Source organism: Neomonachus schauinslandi, chromosome X (assembly GCF_002201575.2).
Source record: "Neomonachus schauinslandi chromosome X, ASM220157v2, whole genome shotgun sequence".
In the NCBI taxonomy this organism is placed as follows: Eukaryota; Metazoa; Chordata; class Mammalia; order Carnivora; family Phocidae; genus Neomonachus; species Neomonachus schauinslandi.
The window spans coordinates 115,341,402-115,361,829 of NC_058419.1; the positions used below are offsets into that span (position 1 = coordinate 115,341,402).

A 20,428-nucleotide genomic window follows, 5' to 3' on the forward strand; every position below is an offset into this window, starting at 1 on the left:
AATTTTTTAGTTTATATTCGAGTGTTGTTCATTGACTCCAATTCCTGGGAAACTTTATGAACATAACTGTCTGTTGGTTCTACTGCACTGAACACAGCAACATGAAATTAGGTTATGAGGGTCACTATTCACATGGATCATTTCATTCCATGTTATTCCATGGCCGTAGGCCAACTTACTAATCCTGATCAGCCATCTTATAAGGACTGTAGGATGAAAGATAATCAGGCAAACTTAAATCCATCAATTACTGAAAGGTGAGTTGTCCAGAGATGAATCTATAAAGTCATTTCTAGGATGTGAGTTGCAGCATCCTTAATTTCAGTAAACTGAAAGCAAGCATCCTTAAGTGTGTTAAGTATTTTTTATGGAATAAATCCTAGTATATAATAGTACCTTTATAACTAATCATTATATCCACTGTGTACCGAGTTTAATAATTTGTATTTAAGAGTCAAAGAAATATCTCAAAATAACTAGTTCTATAAAAATTTGGTTACCTATATGATTTGTGGCCCCCAGAGACTTTGCCCAAAAAGTCTTCATCCAATATTCTTGTTTTCGTCTTTTAACTGGATAGCCTTGCTTATAAAATCCCAAGTTACTGCTAATTCAAGTGGATCTGATAGGATACCACTGGTGTTAAGTATATTAGTGGGTACTACATTAAAAAGTTCCATGAAACCTATTGCTCTGCCTTCTGTGAGGATGTCTTCAAGGACTATTTATTACCTTGTAAAATGTCCTCCCTTTGGGGACCCATGAAATACTTTTCTCTCTAGTTCAAGTATCAGTAATGAATATACTTCTCCTAAGACACTGGTTTTAAAGTACGGCCACTGAAATAATTTTAAGTGATTCCATTTCTTTCAGACAGGCAGATGAAAGACTGGACTCCAATCAGTGGCCCAACTCTAACAAATAGCTTTTAATTTTTTTTGCCTTGCAATTCTGCATACTGTTCATAAGCCAACTTAAATCCTTTGTGAATCACAAGGGAGTCATATATAAAAGTAACTCAATTAGGATTCAGTATTTTAAAACATTAATACTGATTTAAATACTTAGTAATGCAAATAAACCTTATTTAAAGAGACAGCATATAAGTAGTTTGAAAAAAAATCAGTTCAAGTCAATTCCTTGCCCCTGTGTTTGGCAATAAAAAACATTAGCACTTGTTTATGATTCTGGGTTAATAATTAGAAACTGTCATATACAAAGGATGACAGAATCATGATTTATTTTTATGGAATACCTATTTATCTAGGTATTTTGATTTAGACTTTGGGTATAAAACAATTTACTCTGTAATCTACAACTCACTGAAATGGAAACTAGATTGAAAAAATCCAGGGCAATGGACTCTTAAAATATGCATAGAGATAAAGATGAAAATAAAAATGTGTGATCCCACCACCCAAAAAGTCCCCTTGTTCTCTCTAGGCTGTTTTTTGTTTGTTTTTTTTGATGTCTAAGAGTTCCTTTTTTGGAGGCTAGGTATCACTAGGACATAATCCTGTAGCCTTTTTTATCATTCATTTTTAAAAAAGGTATTTTCCACTATTACTACACTTATTTATAAACACCATTTTATATAGCTACATACACTCTATCAATTAATACACCAGAATTTACCATTTGCCCATGCTGACATTTACATTTTTTTCTGTTTTCACTATTTTATTTTTTAAAAATTTTTTCTAAGTTTTCACTGTTTTAAATGACACTCTGAAAAAAAAAAAACACTTGGCACACAATGCTTTTTTCTGTACTCGGGATTATTTCTTTAAAATACATTTCCAGAACTTAGTTACCAGGCAAAGAATACGAATACGAACACCTTAAGATTCTTAACATACTTTGCCGAGCGGACTTGCAAAAACGTTTCACTACTGCCCCAGGCAGGTGTGTGAAGGCTGCTTCACTGCGACCAGAAGTAGCTAAGGCTCGACTGTGAGAGACAAGAGCTATAATCAGTGTGCCAAAGGATCCCCATCGCTGCTGAAGGGTCTGTAGTTACTAAGGTCACAAGGGCCCAAGTTAAAGACTGGTGGGTTTTACTTATTTTTTCAGCTTGACAAAAATCACCTGAAGAAAGCTGGTTTCCAAAGCTGACCAAATCAAGCAAACAAAACCCCCCAACAGAATGACAAAGTGCCATATGTGCAAAAGTCAGGTGAACATCTCACAACTGCCAAGCATGGTATGAACCTAACAGTACCGCAGAGAGCGTGCATTACTTTCCCCAGCACTTCCTGAGTGCATTTCTCCGTGCCAGGCCCGGGGCTAGGTGCTGCGGGATATTAGTACTGACAGAAGACTTCCGTATCACCACAGCTACTCGTTACCCTGCCAGCTTCCACGTCTCACCCTGACACCTTGTGTATCACATGAGGAGCATTTCTAGGAAACTCACAGTTTCCGTGCCAAATACTGAAGCAAATTTCTTTCTTCGCAAAACTTACTTCATGTCTGACTTGACTCACAATACACAAGGAAAACAAATAAATCCCAAACAGAACTTGGTCAGCTCAAACATACAGCAGTATTTGGCTGGGAGGAGTGGCGGGGAGGACAGGACAATAAATAATGCTTGCGAATTAAAGAAATGCTTACTATGCTATTTATTCCAGTTTCTGACAGGTCAAACATCACTGTAACGGGTTTCCCATTTTCTCTTTTAGCGTAACGTTCCAACCAGAATGCGATAAGCTTCTTTTTGTCCAACATGGTTTTATGGTCTTTTACGTGATACTTCACCCTGATCCAGACTTTTAACAGAACAGAGGATAAAAATAAGAAAAGTACCTGTCATCAGAATGTTATTTTACACACAGATCATTCCTTTCCCTTAACATTTTCTTCACTTCCATTTCATTTTCCTTCTCAGATTAAAAACATCTCTTTCTTCTTTTAAATAAGAAACAGTGTGCATTTGGGAACTTCGAGAGGAGCAGAAAGGGGAACTCTTTTCCCCCTTGGAAAATAAACTTCTCTAGTAAGAGGGAAAAGAAAATACAGGTGAACAAACAATATCTGCTAATAACCTAAAAGTACTCTTCACTGTGCTTGACAAGAAAGCAAGCCAGTGGTGGTGGGAAGCACTAGAACAAACATCGCGTGCGGAGAAGCAGCCTGGACAGAGGCACGAGGGCGGCCCGAGTCGGGGCGGGAGCGCGCGCGTGGACAGAGCGCCACGAACCGCTCGGAGCAGGGCAGCTAGGGCAAAATGTGGCCAGTGGGGAGAAGAGACGCTCAAGAGACAAGGGCTGGACTGGAAGGGCTCCAAGTCAAATGCTAAGGTGTGCTTTTCCTACTTAAGACATCCCGTGGAGGCAGCAGCGCGGAGGGGAGAATGGAAGAGGCAGAGAAGGAAACCCAACAGGCTGTGCCCTGGGAAGGCAGTTAGGGTCGGGACTGAGGAAGTGACGACGGAAACGGGGAAGGGGCTCCGCTGAAGCTGTGGCGGGGAGTGGGGGGGCGGACAGAGGCTGTGGGCCCGAGCTGCGTGGTGCTGGGTGGTGCGGAAGGAGGGCAGGCAGTGGGATGCGATCCAGTAGCGCTTTTGTGTTGAAGCTGGCCGGCAATCAGTCCAGTGGCACCAATCAAGTGGGCAGCTGGGTAGACATGTGCACGTCCCCTGGGGACCATGTGGATCATCACTGTTGGTGGGGAGGCAAGGTCCTTGAGATCACCCAAGGGGACTGCATCAGCTGGAAAGTAAAAGCAGCAAAGAAAGGAATGAAGCCTGGGAAGCGCATGTAAGGAACCGGGAATGAGAGCAAAGAGAACAAAGAGAAACGAAGACTGGGAAAGAGAGCCGGCACAGGAGGGAAATGCTAGGAGAACAGTGTTAAAACAGGAATGGACCACATGCTGCAGAGGGAGCGGGCAAGCAAGCGCTTGGGATGGGGCTCTGACACTCCTGCCCAGTCACAGCTTTGGTACAAACCAAGCTGGATTTTGGACAAAGGGGCGAGAGGAATAATAAGGGAGGCATCAGGATGGTAGGGATGGTTGTTACTGGTCCTCCTGCTATCACAGATTTCACAAGAAGCTAAGGGGAGAAGACTGGTGGGGGGTGGGGGGACACGGGCATGACAGGGACAGACGTCAAACTTGAAAAGTCCATTTAGCAGCCCTTAGCGACTGTCGAAAAGATTTTCCATGAAAATACTGGGTTGAATTTTAGTATCAGTAAATTAGAAAGAAGATAATGACTCTGCATTACATTATTTTGGCTGTGTTACAGGATGTGGCATTTGCCTTTACCACCTACTTTATCATAATGCAAACAGTACATACAACTAAGTGTTTGACACTGTCAAGATGGCCCTAACGGTCCTCATTGTAGGAAACTTGATGTGTGGTACATATGGAGAAGGTTCTGCCTATTATTAATTCAGTTGAGATAAACGCATCTCAAAATCTTGAAAAGCCAGTACATCAATTAAAATATACTTACACAACTTGTTGCCTTCTTTGTCATAACCGTGGAGATAAATACTACCAATTTCCAATAACCATCTGGGAATGGAGGATTCAGTCAGGTCTAAAAAAGGATAAACCTGATGAGTAATTGTAACTTAGGGGCCTTTTAAAAAGAAAACTTACAATGTAAATGCTAATGTTATATAGTAGATCTGATATAAAAAAAGATAAGCTTATTCAAGTATCTGGAAAGAACCTCTGGCAATAAAAAAATGGTGTTTCTTACTAAGTAAACAAGCTACATAAAGACATGGATGAGAGAAATGGGGAAAAAAATCCATTTCCCTTGACACACTGGCCATTATTATGTGGACACATTTCCATTTTTGGTTGTGCTTCACATAATAATTTTCAACAAATACTATCACAATTGGACAATTTCAAGATAACATGCTAGTAAATATCCACATTACAGCCTCAGGACTGATTTAAAAATCACTTATTGTTTCTCTAGTAAAATATTTTTCTACAAAGATTCATATCTAGTAGAGTCTAACACATTTTATAATCTTGCGGCAAATGGAAAATACTTGGAAAAAAAAAAAGCTAGATCCGTTAGCAGGAGGAACAAAACAAGGTCTGTCCAGTCTCTAGTGAGAACACAGCAAGGCAGTAAATGCCAAGGCTTTTGTTTCATTCACTAGTAGTTCCCTGAGAACTTTCAAAGATTCTTTACCTTTCTGCACTACCCTTTTACCATATCTCCGCCATGTGTCACTGGAAACTAGCCATTCCATATAAGAAAATACTACTGTTTAGCTTAAAAGTTCATTCTGTACTTAAATGATTTACACTTCTTTGCTTGATTAATAAATGCTTCACTGTTTGTTGACATGATCTATGGTTTTTACATTTCCAATCAAATTATTTCTTAAATACTCCCCTTCTCATGGATTTTTTTCTACAAGTATGAAGACTGGGGAGAGTCTTACCGTTGACACACATTTCTTTCCTCCACTGAAAACTTTCATCAAGCATCTTCAGTGTTTCATCAACAATACTATGTCTCCAAAGTAAGTAACTTTCAACCCAGTTATCATCCTGTTGTAGCCTTTCAACATCACGTGGATCATATTTATCTGGCTTATCTGGGGGAAAACAGTAATAAATAGCCAAGTCAGATACATTGTGCAGTGAGTAATAACACTAATGCCAGGAGAAAAAAGATAGGCAAGACAAAGCTAAGCTACAGAAGATAGCCACTTGAAGGATGCAGTTCAGATGAAAATGCAATGTAAAGGATTGATGGAATTTCTGAGAGGAGAATAACGTTATCGAAAGATGGCAAGCTTACTTTAAAGATTTATTTATTTGTGTGTGTGTGTGTGTGTGAGAGAGAGAGAGAGAGAGAGAGAGAGAGAGAGCGCACACAAGCAGGGGGAGCGGCAGGCAGGCAGAGGGAAAGGGAGAGGGAGAAGCAGGCTTCCCACTGAGCAGGGAGCCCAATGCGGGGCTTGATCCCAGGACTCCAGGATCATGACCTGAGCCGAAGGCAGACGCTTAACGACTGAGCCACCCAGGCGTCCCGGCAAGCTTATTTTAAATAAGCCATAGTAGAATTAAAAAATAAGACCACAGTAAAATGTTTTTTTAAAAGATTGTTATTTATTCATTTGAGAGAGAGAGACAGAGACAGAAAGAGCAGGAGCAGGGGGAGGAGCAAAGGGAGAGAGAGAAGCAGACCCCCTGCTGAGCGAGGAGTCCTACCACGTGGGGCTTGATCCCAGGACCTGGAGAGATCATGACCTGAGCCAAAGGCAGACGTTTAACCATCTGAGCCACCCGGCTGTCCCAAGACCACAGTAAGATATTTTGTATGACCCTCTCTAAAACTACAAACCAGTATCTAGGAAGATTATGTTGCCTGAACTTGAAATCCTTACCCTGGTCAATGAAAAAAAATGAAGTTTTATACGTAAAGAATGAAGTTGTACTTAAGACGACATCTGTTTGGCAATATCATTTCTTTTAAAGATTCATTTATTTTAGCGGGGAGAGGCAGAGAGAGTCTTAAGCAGACTCTGCGCTGAGTGCAGAGCCCGACGCGGGGCTTGATCTCACGACCCTGAGATCACGACATGAGCTAAAACCAAGAGGCGGATGCTCAACTGACTGCGCCACCTAGGTGCCCCTGGCGATGTCATTTTAAAAAATGAAATACAAAATGGAAAACTGACCATGTGTGTAGCAGTCAACATTTCCCATAATTTACTGGAATAACCGTTTCCAATAATTTCTTACTATCTGCTTACGCACAAGCTATGGTACTTGATATTCCTCCTTCCACATCTTGCTTTATTTTTCTGTAACTGAACTTGGTCTCCTCACAACCACCTCTGCACATCCAGATTCTACCATTCTGCAAGACTCCTTTCAAATGTTTCCTCTTCCACAAATTTCCCTGAGCCCAGAAGGAATTCCTTTCCTCCTGTGAACAGGTACAGGACTTAAACCAAGCCTTTCTTAAGGCACTTAGCATGTTTTCCCTTTAATCAGTTATGGCACGTAACTTGCCATATAGAGACTGTGTGTGAGAGCAGAGCCTATATATTTTAGGACTCCTTCAAAGCAAGTTATACTAGTGCCAACGAAAAGGCCTTCAGGAGACCTCAATCTATTCCTTCTCTATTTTTATTTTCTCAGTTAATGGTACCCTCCCAGGGGTCCAAGTGGGAACTTCAGAAAATTCCCTGGCTCCTTCATCTCCATTTTTTTTTTTTTTTTTTGCATCTAGTTAGATGCCAAGTTTTACAGATTCTATCTCCTATTTACTCTGCCTTATTTCAAGCCATCAGAAATAATAGCCAAAAGGGATGGAAAATATAAAGTACAAAGATTCTTCATTGAGTCTCAATTTCCTTATCTTTAAACTGCTTTAGATAATGACAGGGTTGTGTGAAGATCAGATGAAAACGTATATATGAAAGTACTTGGAAGTTTAAAGTGCTATAAAATATAAGATTAGTCCATGAATCATGCATTTGTACAGGGTTACCTTGGATATCTGGGCTCTATTTTGCTAATCTATATGATGACTGATTCTACAGTAAGTAAACCCTGGAAAATGTTTTTTGGCTCTGTTACTCAAAAATTCATCAGTATTCAAAGTCCAACTTTAATTTATAAACATGAGTCGGATATAAAAAAGTTGACACTGTTGCGTATCAGGAGGGCCCCTGTGAACACCTCTCCCCTGAAGAAGCACCCTCCAGTCTGGCCACTGCACAGCCCCCACCACTCCACCAGTAATACACTGTTGTCCTTGAAATTACAGGCTGGCTTCTTCATTTTCAAGAACATTTCTGCCAAATGCTCAAGTCTGAATAACCACAGTTGCCTCGCCACGAAAAATGTGACTAATCCAGCTGGCAACTGAAACATGCAGAAGTGTTTCGTGTGTACTGCCCAATTCAGTCACACAGAACATTAAAAGGACATGTAATAAAGGGTCAAGGTTTAATAAAATGTACTGCTTCATCAGGGGTTTTCTAAAATAAAATTGGCTTCTTATGCTTTTTTTTTTTTTTTAACTGAGAGTGCCCACAAGGAAGACTACAATGACCACTACCCTTGATCTGGGCTGACGAGCCAGCAGTTTTGCCCATGGCTTCTGTGTAATCAGCTCAAATAGCAATATGATAAAAAAGGCATATGGCTTCTTAGCATTATTATGAAAATAGTTTTGACCTCACAGTCTCCTGCAGAGTCTTGGGCATCCCCCAGGGTCCAAAGACTAAACTCAGCACCACTTACCTGGAACAATATATGGCAAGTGGTAAAAACTCAATAAACATTAGCCATAGGAGAAGAAGAAACCATGACTGTTGTTACTATCATTGTAACCACTGCTGGTATTCCCACTAGGTATACCATAAAAGAGACAGCACCTGTTACTATGAAATGTAAAGCAAACTGCTTTTGGATAGATTTAGGGATGGAGGTCTTTGAAATTAAAATCTCCATTTATAATAAAATGACTAATTACTGTTATTGTCAGGATGTGTGCTTATATATGAAATGCCTGTTGAACATTTACCCCTATACAGCTAGGGAAAGAGAGAGCAGGAAAAGACAGAGGAGAGGATTGGGAGGAGGTCCTATATGGTGGTGGGGAGGGAGGGAGGCAGGAAGAAAGTCGGGGCAGAAGAGGACAGAGAGGAGGGCTGAGGGGAGGAGAAGGAGGAGGAGAAACACACACACACACACACACAGAGAGAGAGAAAGAGTCAACTGAACATTCAAGGTAAGGAAAGCTTGGCCAAGTGCAACAAGGGTGCTTATGACAACACAATTTGCTGCTTTCAAGCACTGGCCCCAGACAACTGAACCCTCAAGTGTGAGGTGGTTTTCAGAAAACCGGTCCTCTGGTAAATCCAGATGTTATACAGGAATAAACTAAAGAGGTATACTCAAAAGGTAACTAAAGCTACCAAACACACATTTGTGCACATACACCTCTGCCCCTCCCACCTACTCACGACATCATTTTGAAAGACTTTACCTCTCAATAATTAAAGTATAAAAACGAGAAAGAGATTAGTTGTATACACAGACATGTATGTATATGTCTATATTCTCGTAATACCTTATCCTTACTACTTTCATCTTGCTGCAAACCAGTGAAAACTTCATAGCAAACCAACATTAATCTCAAGTTATGGGTTTTTAAGCCTCAACTTTGCAGTTCTTCCAAACAGCTCAAAGCTCGTTTTGGCCACTCCTTTGTAAGAAACCTTAATGGTTCACCCATGGTCTACTGTATTTTTCCACTATTTATTTCTTCTTATACAAATTTTGCTGTGTCGATTGGTCCTGTACTTATACAGTGTTTCATCATCAGACACATACTCAAGTTCAGAATTTGGCAGAGAAAGAACTAAAGATAAATGGCAAGGGAGATTGAGCTCTCACACAGTACTAAATGTTTCAGAGTAAAGATGACTTCTTTCTCTCAGCTTTTCATCTCTTTCTCTTCTGTGTGTACGTACACACACACACACACACAGACACACAGACACACACACACACACCCCCTCACTCACACTTCATACTGTCTCTCACGTATACATTCCAAAAAAATTTTTAAGTTTTGCAGGATACAGTTTTTACTTGTAAAATGGTGAATTTCATTATTAACTTTTCTTTTTCTCCCTTGTACTCGTTGGCTGGTGAAATTACCAACAGGTCAGAACCGTATTTTAAAGGTAACGAATATGAAAAAAAGGTCTAGCCAGATTCAGGATATGGGACAGAGTGATGGAATCAGAAGACCCATGCTACTATGTATAGGGACTGAGCAAGTCACTGATTTTCTTCTCTGTAAAATGGAGATAAGGTCTGCCTACCCACAGTCTTATGAAGATCAAGAACACCCTGAAAATTTTAAATACTATATAAATGAATTTTCATTAACCTAGGTAGAATGCTATCCATGAATATAAGATTAAATTCTAACTGGCCCATTAATCAGTTGAGAAAATCTTAGAAGTAAACTGTAGTTATTACAAATGTGCCTAAAATTCAGATAAAGGTTGGAAAAAATACAAAAGTATTCTGATAATGAAAACTAGAGAAAAATTCTTAACTAGACAACATAATGACGTTCAAAAGCGGCAAATATACAACTGTCAAACATTATAGTAATTTAAAACCTCCTAAACCCTCTTATTTCTCCAGGACTTTGAGCACTGATCCACTTAAAGTCCTGGCAGGGCCCCGGAAGAGCATCTGTACTGTCCGGACCATTTCTATTGGCTGGAATGTGTTACTGTCAACAGTGGGAGTGATCAGGGTAAAATAACAAAATATTCCCTTAAGGACATCCTTAAGGGAATTTTAGTAGGTTACAACCTACCCTAAATCTCCCCTTTCCTGTGACGTCATCTGGTGAAAGACTGAGAGGCAGGTGCTCTTTTAAGATGGGATTAAGCCACACACACAAAAAAAGATGGGATTAAGCCACTAGCCTATAGTGGTGATTCTCAAACTTCAGGACCTGTCAGAACCACCAGGAGGGCTTGTTTAAAAGGGGGATTACTGGACCCCACTCCCAGAGTACTTAATTCATGGACGGGAACCAAGAATCTGCATTTGTAACAAGTTCCTACAGGATGCTGGACTGCTGTTGGTCCAGGGAACACACTTTGAGAACCACGGTCTATTACAGGTGTTGGAAAACTTTCTGTAAAGGGCCAGATGGTAAATATCTAAATATCTTAGACTGTGAAGGCCAAGATGGCTGCTGCTGCTGATTCTTCTTCTTTTTTTTAAGTAATCCTTTAAAAATACAAAAACCACTCTTAGTGCGAGGGCTGTACAAAAAGAAAACTTTGCTGACCTATGATTTGTTGTAGAGAGGGGAGGTGCTTTCTATCTTAGATGATATATATCTCCATTTATTTATTCAGGTCTTCTTTCAATGTTCTTTAGTAACACAATTTTCTTTCTTTTTTTTTTTTTTTTTAAAGATTTTATTTATTTATTTATTTGAGAGAGAGAGAGAGAGAGCACATGAGACGGGGGGGAGGGTCAGAGGGAGAAGCAGACTCCCCGCCGAGCAGGGAGCCCGATGCGGGACTCGATCCCGGGACTCCAGGATCATGACCTGAGCCGAAGGCAGTCGCTTAACCAACTGAGCCACCCAGGCGCCCTAGTAACACAATTTTCTTGATAAAAGAAAAAATGTTGCAAATTTCTTCTATTAGATCATGACGTATTTTAGAGATTTTTGTGTTGCTATATGAGCCAATAAAGAGTGGCAAACCCTATACCTCTTATTTTCCTTGCCATATTGGTAACTAGGTTATTTTATATACCACAGAATTTTAGAAATAATAGTGTCGATCACTGTCTTTCCCTTGACTTTATGGGAGTTATTTTGAAGTTTCACAATTAAACATAACATTTGTTGTAGGTTTTTAGGAGATACACTTAGAACAAAGAAAGTTTTCCTTGTTTGCACGAAGTTTTGTTTGCTTTACACAAAGTTGAATTATACCCAGTGTGGTTTCTGTCTTTGTTGAAATAAAAGCTTTTCCTCATTTAATTTTGTTAATGCATATATATATTTCTATTTGCTCAAGTAATTATAGAAAAAAGAAAGAGAAAACAAATATGGTTAGCTAAAGAGAAAAGAGAAGGCACAGAAGAGGCATATGAGATGAAAGACCTCTCAATGTTTACCTTTTTATGTGGTTTTGATTGTTGAACCTGACCTATTCAGAAATGTCATTGAGAAGCATGTTGTTAATGTGGTAAGTTCCTCTGCTGCATTTTCTGATTACCATCTTTGTGTTCCTGGGACTAGCCAACTGCTTGGGCCTTATCTGTGGGCACGTCTCTCTGCAAAGGGGACAGTGGTAGGGACCTATGGCTGCCGACTCAGTCTCTTTAATGGTCATTGATCCAGTTAGGCTTTTTACTTCTCATTGAGACAAAGTGAGAGGATTTTTCTCCTCTCCATAAAGTTTTCCATTTAATCTAAGTTTTATAACTTACTGTGATTAAGCTGGTGATTGTATTCTCCTATGATTTTTAAAATCTCTACCACATCTTTAATTATGTCTGCTTTTTGCTCCTCGTGTCTTTGCATTTTCCCTTTGCTCTTAGTCATCCTAGGCTTGTCTGTTTCACTAGTCCTTTCAAAAAATCAGCTTATGTTTATTACACCGACTATCTTCTTCCCTATATCATGAATATCTGCTCCTATCTGTTTCCTTCTACTTTCTCTGTATTTACTCATGTTTATTTTGTAGCTCCTTGAACTGAATTATAGCTGATTTTAATTTGGGCCTTGTTTTCTAATCAATGAACATAAGACCCTAGATATTCTGTTGCTCAGCTTTAACTATTTAGTAATTTCCACTGTGATATCCTCTTTAACCCATGGGTTATTTAGCAGAGCTAAGAATTACACACAATACAGGGAAGTTGTTAACCCGTGGGTTATTTAGAGGTGTGTTATTTTAGTTTCCTAACATTTGATTTGTTTTTAAGTACCTGTTTGACTTGTTTTCATTTTTGTTTTTTGGTGCCAAAACCTGGGATTGTGACTTCTAATACAGTTGCTTAATGGTGTGAAAACATGGGTCTGTATGATGTAGCTGCTTTGGAATTTCTGAGACTTCCTATATGACTTAATATGTGGTGAATGTTTACAAAAGCTCCGAGGGCACAAATATATTGTCTAAAGTATACATATTCCCTATTTGTTGAGAAGAGACTATACATTCATATATACACATACATATATATCTTTGATCAACTCTGTTCATTGTGTTAGAATCTAAAATCTTGGGGCGCCTGACAGGCTCAGTCGGTGAAGCATGAGACTCTTGATCTCAGGGTCCTGAGTTTGAGCCCCATGTTGGGGGTAGAGTTTACTTAACAAAACACAATTTTAAGGATCTCCTGCCTGCATGCTCTGCGTATTTCTGAAAGAGGTTTGTTAAAATCTCTCAACATGTTTGTGTATTTCTTGAATTTCTCTCATAATTCTGGGAGCTTTTGCTTTATATATGTGAAGGCTATACTGTGAGATACTTATGTTATTAATTCTAAATGTTAAACCTTTTCAGGGTTCCATTAATCAACAGTAGAATCCCTTTTTAAGTGTATTAATGTTTTTCACCCTAAATATTTTGTCTAACAAAAATGCAGCCAACACAGTGTCACTTTTGGTTAGTACACTTTGTTTTGTACACCTTTTTCCATCTCCTTATCTTTAACCTTTCTACATTAATATTCCATTGTGTGTATTCAAATAACAATTGACTAAATACAAGTTGATATCCTAGAAGTGACAGTGTACTAGCAACAGACTCTTTGAAGTTGCATATCTCACTTAACATTCAGGATGAACATATATGAAGAATAGGTATCGGGGCGCCTGGGTGGCTCAGTTGGTTAAGCGACTGCCTTCGGCTCAGGGCATGATCCCAGAGTCCCGGGATCGAGTCCCGCATCGGGCTCCCTGCTCGGCGGGGAGCCTGCTTCTCCCTCTGACCCTCCCCCCTCTCATGTGCTCTCTCTCTCTCACTCTCTCTCTCAAATAAATAAATAAAATCTTTAAAAAAAAAAAAAAAAAGAATAGGTATCAACAATTTAAAGAGATAAGTCAAAAAAATATTTGCCAGGCACTGATAAAAGTCATTACTGAGAATAAGGATTCAAAAATAAGCAGGTCTACCAATTCTCTATCCCATCACCAATTTACCCCTCGAGTCTCCATGTGAAGTTACAATCTTACATGAATGGATAAAGATGATGTGGTATACATACACAATGGAATACTAATCAGCCATCAAAAAATAAAATCTTACCATTTGCAACGTTGTGGATGGAACTAGAGGATATTATGCTAAGTGAAATAAGTCAATCAGAGAAAGAGAATGATCATACGATCTCACTCATATTTGGAATTTAAGAAACAAAACAAAGGATCACAGGGGAAGGGAGGGAAAATAAAACAAGACAAAATCAGAGCAGGAGACAAACCACAGCAGACTCTTAATCATAGGAAACAAATGGAAGGTTGCTGAAGGGGGGGGGTAGGGGTATGGGGTACCTGGGTGATGCAATGAGCACTGCATATTATGTAAGATTGACGAATCACTGAACTCTACCTCTGAAACTAATAACATACTACATGTTAATTAATTGAATTCAAATAAAAAAATAAAATAAAATACAACATAAAAGAAGTTACAATCTTATATTCTCTATGACAGAGGCTTGGTATTTTTAGATATGTAAAATAAGAACAAAAATCGATAAACTCTTAAAATCTTTTCCCCTTGCTCTGATCATGACAACTTTAAAAGGTTAACTGTGAGAATGTTAAGGATGGAACAAAATTTAAGAAAATGCAAGTGTCTGTCTACCTATCTTGTAAAGGCTTCCACTATTGAAGGATAATACATAACTCATTAACTTTGAGGACTAATTTATGAACTCTCACTATATGCTAGCTCAAAATGGAGCTAGGTATTGCAGATGCAAAGATGAATAAAGCCTGAGTGGATCCCTTGGGTGGTTCATAATCTAGAGGGCTTATGCAAAACATTCAATAGTGTAGTTACACTTTAAATGTCATTTTCCTTCTACTCTTCCTCTCCAGAGAGGGCAGCTGATAAGGACAATCCCTGTTTTATGTACCCTTTACCTAGAGAGGTTCCTTCCAGTCACTGCTAATCATCCTGTCCTTGAAATTCTCTCAGAGATCATCCTGGTTCTTGTACTTCTCTAATCACTTTGTCTCCTTCAGCCTAATAAAATGAAGGCACTCTTCAAGATTAATTGCTTAATGGAAAAAAAAAGACAAAGACATTAAAGAATGATCTAAAAGTTATACTTAAGATGAAACAATAATGATCCCAGATGCAAGATCTAAAAAGAAGGGATGGTAAATAAAGATATTAGTAAATATATGGTAAGTAGACAAAAACTAACATATAAAACAATAATAAATGGAGGGAGGGGTGAATACGGAGAAGAGGTTAGAACTACACAATGACTATATTTTTCAGGGAGTAGAAAAGAGGAAACACTCCTAACTCATTTTATGAAGCCTGCATGATCTTGATGTCAAAATTGCACAAGAAAAGTATAAGAAAGGAAAATTACAGGCTAATTTATGAATATAGATGTAAAACTCCAGCTAACTGAATAATGTATTTTAAAAACCTGATTAATAGAGTCTACCATATTAACAGATTAAAAAGGAAAAAAAAACAAGTAAACATCTCATCAGATACAGTAAATGTGTTCAATAGATGAAGAAAATGCATTTAGTAAAATTCAACCATCATCGTGATGAGAACAAAGCAACAAACAAAAACCAAAACAAACCAGAAGTAGAAGGAAACTTCTTCATTTTCATAAAGGATATCTACAGAGATCATACTTGATGGTGACATGTTTGGGGCTATCTTTCTAAGATCAGGAACAAGACAAGTAGGCTTTTCTCACTGCTTCAATTCAACAGTGTTCTAAAGTCCAGCCAGTGTAAAGTAAAAGCATTTAAAGTTGTAAGAACAGGGAAGTTAGAAAGAAAACTGTCATTATTTCAAGGTGATATTATTGTCTACATAGAAATTCCGAACTAATCTAGAGATAAATTATCAAAATTAATAAGAGCTGGTAAGGTTTTTGAATTCAATATTAATGTAAAAAAGTCAAATGTACTTTCTGTTAACCACAAACAATCAGTTAGAAAATAAATTCTTAAGAGATATCATTTAAACAACCACAAAAATAAAACATGTAAGTACCCGGGAATGAATTTAACCAAAGTGAGTTAACCTTTATGGAGAAAATTATAAATCTTTCAATAAGGAAGAGTTTAGCAAAGATATACCAGGCTCTTGTTTAGGAAAACACCACCCTGATGATGTCAAGCCTCTCAGAATTGGTCTTCCGATTTAACACAATTCCATTCAAAATCCCAACAACAGTTGGTTTTTTTTGCAGAAACATGATAAGCTGATTCTAGAACTTATACAGAGGAACAGCGGGCCAAGAGCCTGAAGAAGTGATTTTCTCGGAAGCAGAAACCAAATGGTCCATAAAGATATGAAGAAATGCTCAATCTCACAGGTACTCAAAGCAATGCAAATGAAAACCACAATGAGATATCCCTACACCTTAATCAGATGGGCAAAAATTAAACAAAACAAAACAATAACACAAAACACCACCACCACCAAATTTTAGAATGTGGAAACTGCTGGTTAAAATGAAAACTGGTATAGTCACTTCAGGAGCTAGTTCGGCATTACTTAGTAAAGCTGAACATGTGCCTCATCGATGACCCACACATTTCACTGTCGGGTGCAAACCCTAGAGCAGCAGTCCTCAAACTTCTTGGTCTCAGGACCCCTTTTACACTCTTAAAAATAACTGAGGACTCCAAAGAGCTTTTTTGTTTATATGGGTTATAGTAACCAGTAGTTATTCTATTAGGTATTAGAACTGAGGAAAGTTTTAAACATGAGAACACACAAGCACATATTCTATCAGCTGTCAGAGCAATGACATCACAATGTGCCATGTGACCTCTGGAAAATGCCAATGTATGCTTGTGAGAGAGTGACAGTGAAAAAGGAAAATGATGTTTTGGTGTTATTATAAAAGTTGTTTCCACCTCTCCAGCTCCTGGAAATGGTCTCAAGGAACTACGGTTCCTGGACCAACTTTGAGAACCACTGCGCTAGAGAGAGTCTAGGCACCAGATATGTTTAAAAATGTTTGCAGCAGCCTTGCGCAGAATAGCAAAGCCTAGAAACCACCCCAAATCCATCAACTGACATTTTCATTCCATGCACTACTACACAGCTATCAAAAGCAATCAATTACACTTATGTTTGACAATATGAATGACTCTTGAGTAATAGAAGCGAGTCATAGGGGCACCTGGGTGGCTCAGATGGTTAAGCGTCTGCCTTCGGCTCAGGTCATGATCCCAGGGTCCTGGGATCGAGCCCCGCATCGGGCTCCCTGCTCAGCGGGGGGCCTGCTTCTCCCCCTGCTCATATTCTATCTCGAATGAATTAAAAAAAAAAAAAAGAAGCAAGTCATGGAAAAATACATTCAGCTTTTATTTTAAAGTTCAAAAACAGTTAAACTTAATAAAGTACTGGTGGAAGAATACATCATAGGTGGTAAAGCTAATGAAAAGCAAGAGAATGAGTAACACCAAATGCAGGACACACCACTGCCCCTGAATGGCGGTGTTAAGTGTATGGGTGTTCACTTTATTCATGTTTCATACAATTTTTACTTAAAAGAGATTTCAAATTGTAAAAAATAATAAACCAAGACAAAGCAAAAATTAAAGGACTAGGAAATTATCAGACGAGAGAAAATTATTTAACTTAACGGCAATGAAAGAAACCACAAAGGAATGGGTAATTTTGAATACATTAAAAACATGAAAAAAGTGAAAGTGACATAAACAAGAAAAAGCCCAACCATTTTTTTTTTAAGATTTTATTTATTTATTTGAGAGAGAGACTGAGATAGAGAGAGCATAAGAGGGGGGAGGGTCAGAGGGAGAAGCAGATCCCCCGCTGAGCAGGGAGCCTGATGCGGGACTCGATCCCGGGACTCCAGGATCATGACCTGAGCCGAAGGCAGTCGCTTAACCAACTGAGCCACCCAGGTGCCCAAAGCCCAACCATTTTTAAAAGCCATAGTAATGAAAAACAATTTAAACTAAAAATCGATGTAAATATCCGAAAAGAAATTTACTCTCACTAGCAACCAGATGCAAACTAAAAGAACCATCAGGTAAGGAGTGAGGACTTGACACGTGGGTAAGGCTGTGGTGAGACTAACACTCTAACACAGCTGGTGGGAATGAAGCTTGGTGCAACTTCTGGGGAGGAAACGGCAGCACATATATGAAGTGTCTTAAATATATTCATATTCTTGAAACTAATAATTCTCTTTCTAGACATGAGTCTTAAGGAAACAATCTGAACTACTGCACAAAAAACTGTACTAACAAAAAAAACTGGAAAGAATATAAATATCCAAATAGGAAGTATTAAGATAAAAGATAAGAAAATGATCTTTTATTGAGCTGAGTATTAAATAGTAATGTAAAACACTGTTTACTTCATCAATCTAGGGAAATAAATTTGATCATGTCAATAAAAAAATGCAAGCCCTAAAATTACATACACAAGTCTTTTAACTTCTTTTTTTTTAATGTATAGAAAAAAAAGAGTGAGGGCGCCTGAGGGGCTCAGTTGGTTAAGTGTCCCGACTCGATCTCAGCTCAGGTCTCAATCCCAGGATCCTGAGTTCAAGCCCAGCCGGGCGTGAAGGCTATTAAGAAAAAACCTAAAAACTAAACGGAAAAAATGCATCCATTGTTAGCAGAGCTATCTCGGGATGGTTAGCTTATGGGGGACTCTTTGGGCTTTTCTGGTATCATCCAAATTCATTTATATGAATTCATATACTTGTAAAATCAAGAAACAAACCTAAAATAAGAAAACACACCAATCCCTCAACTGCTCTCCAAACTCACTAAAGTACAAACACATTGACTCTCTACACTACATTCCCACTGTTGTTAGCGGGTGTGCTTAAAGCCCGTCAAAGCGGGCTTTCCGGGGCTTCCCTAACATGCCCTGTACCCTCTCACTACAGTGCCTTAGCTCAGACTATTTGATCCATCTGGACCACATTCTCTACCTGGCCAAGTTCTGCCATTTTCCAAAGTTCCACCTTTCCAAAGTTTCCACCTTTTCTAAGTTTTTTCTCACTTGGTGCTAACCCAATCACCCCAACCACGTGTGACTTTTTTCCCTGTCTTTGATTTCTACAGAAATGATGTTAGCACTCTCATTCTTCTTGATACAATTTGCCTGAATTCTAATAGTCAGCTCTGTCTTAATGCCTCTACTAGATTGTAGTAGTTCAAGACGGAGCTCTATCCTTCTTCAGTTCTTTCTCTAGTAAGGACATACTGCTTCTCAGAATTAAGCACATAATGAGTATTTGAGGAACCAAACAAATTACTGTCACAAGGGAGTAGTCTCTTGCCTTGGCCACCAGGAGGAAGAGAGAACGGGAAATGTTTCTCATTTGAGACTCAGCATGGACTTTCTCACAGAAACAATGAGAAAAAAAGAACTACTTGTAATGCATAAAACAATTATGAACCTTTACTCTTTCTGACAGCTACAAATCTATCCATATTGGTAACTTAATTTCTATGGAAACAAAAATGTGCTTGGAATTCCCAAGAACCTACCTCCAAAAGAGTTTTTGGAGTACAGCCAGTGCTTAAAGTGACATTTGCAAATATTTTCTCTTAGGAAAACCATCACGTTTGTTTGCTTAAGTTAGCCTTAAGCGTCTTCTGAAACAAAACATTGTTTGTGACAATAGAAAGGGTGAAATGAAAGAGGAATTAGGAAAGGGCACGTTCTCTAAGCACTTGAGTTAATTTCTAAAAAGTAAACTTGAAAAGGTGAACACAGGCAGATCAAAAACCCCTTTTTACCACTTTCCTACTTTACCTTTACCTGACGCAGTATCTCAGGAAACAACTCAAACTTTAAAGGCAGAAAGTCTTTGCAGGTTTTTATTTTCCTTTCCCGTGCAAGTCTGAATTAAGTTAGTATTTACAGCAGCTGTGCAGATAACCCCGCTCACACGAATTCACACGAACCCAACCCTCCCTATACTTATTGCCATAGAGTGTTTTACTTTGAAATAATGCTCATCTTTATGAAACATATTGTGAGGGTTGCTCTTTGCCAGATTTTGGGAGGGGGGTGGGATGGGGAGCCAATTAGGACAACTCATAACTCAGACTCGGATTAATCTCCCTATGTATATATTTAAGCATCGCTATATTGAGTATATATTGAAAACTGTGCTAGGTATACAGAGGTGAGTCAGTCCCTGCCCTCAATGCCCACAGGTTGCCCCAGACCCATATACATTCTACTGGAGGAAATGAACAATAAGCAAGTAAACAAATGAACACGATAATTACAGGTTACGGTAAGAGCTGTAAAGGAGACAAAATAAACAGGGAGGCTATTTAGTCATCAGCAAAGGCCTCTCAGATACATTTAAACCAGGATGGAAAAGAAAAAAAGGACCTAGCCGTGCACACTATCTGGGCAAGAGCCTCCCAAACAAAGAGAAGTGGAAAGGTCCCAAGATAAAAACAGATTCAGTCTGTTTGAAGAACATAAAAGAAGCAGTGTGGCTGGTCATGTTTTTCAAACCCTGGGTCATGTAGGATGTGATGTCAATTTTGTGGGTCACCGCAACAGGAAGTCATAGGTTTTCAGAATAAGTATTCCTTAAGGAACTTTTGCTCGTTATGTGTGCATGTGTGAGCGTGTACTAGATTGCAATGTGTGATATGATTCTTACTGTGGGCAGTGGTGAAATCTGTACTAAGCGAAGA

At 38.8% G+C, this 20,428-nt stretch overlaps 1 protein-coding gene across 2 annotated transcripts in view; it reads right to left on the bottom strand.

Moving 5' to 3' along the window:
• The window catches only part of MOSPD2 (motile sperm domain containing 2), a 57,374-nt gene that overhangs the window by 35,004 nt on the left and 1,942 nt on the right, over window positions 1-20,428 (bottom strand). For both annotated transcript variants that reach the window (XM_044911521.1, XM_044911520.1), the window contains exons 3-5: window positions 5,424-5,579; window positions 4,466-4,552; window positions 2,617-2,771 (exon numbers count right to left, since the gene is read on the bottom strand). In XM_044911521.1, the coding sequence (XP_044767456.1) occupies window positions 2,617-2,771; window positions 4,466-4,552; window positions 5,424-5,579 (398 nt within the window). The remainder of the gene's footprint in view (window positions 1-2,616; window positions 2,772-4,465; window positions 4,553-5,423; window positions 5,580-20,428) is intronic.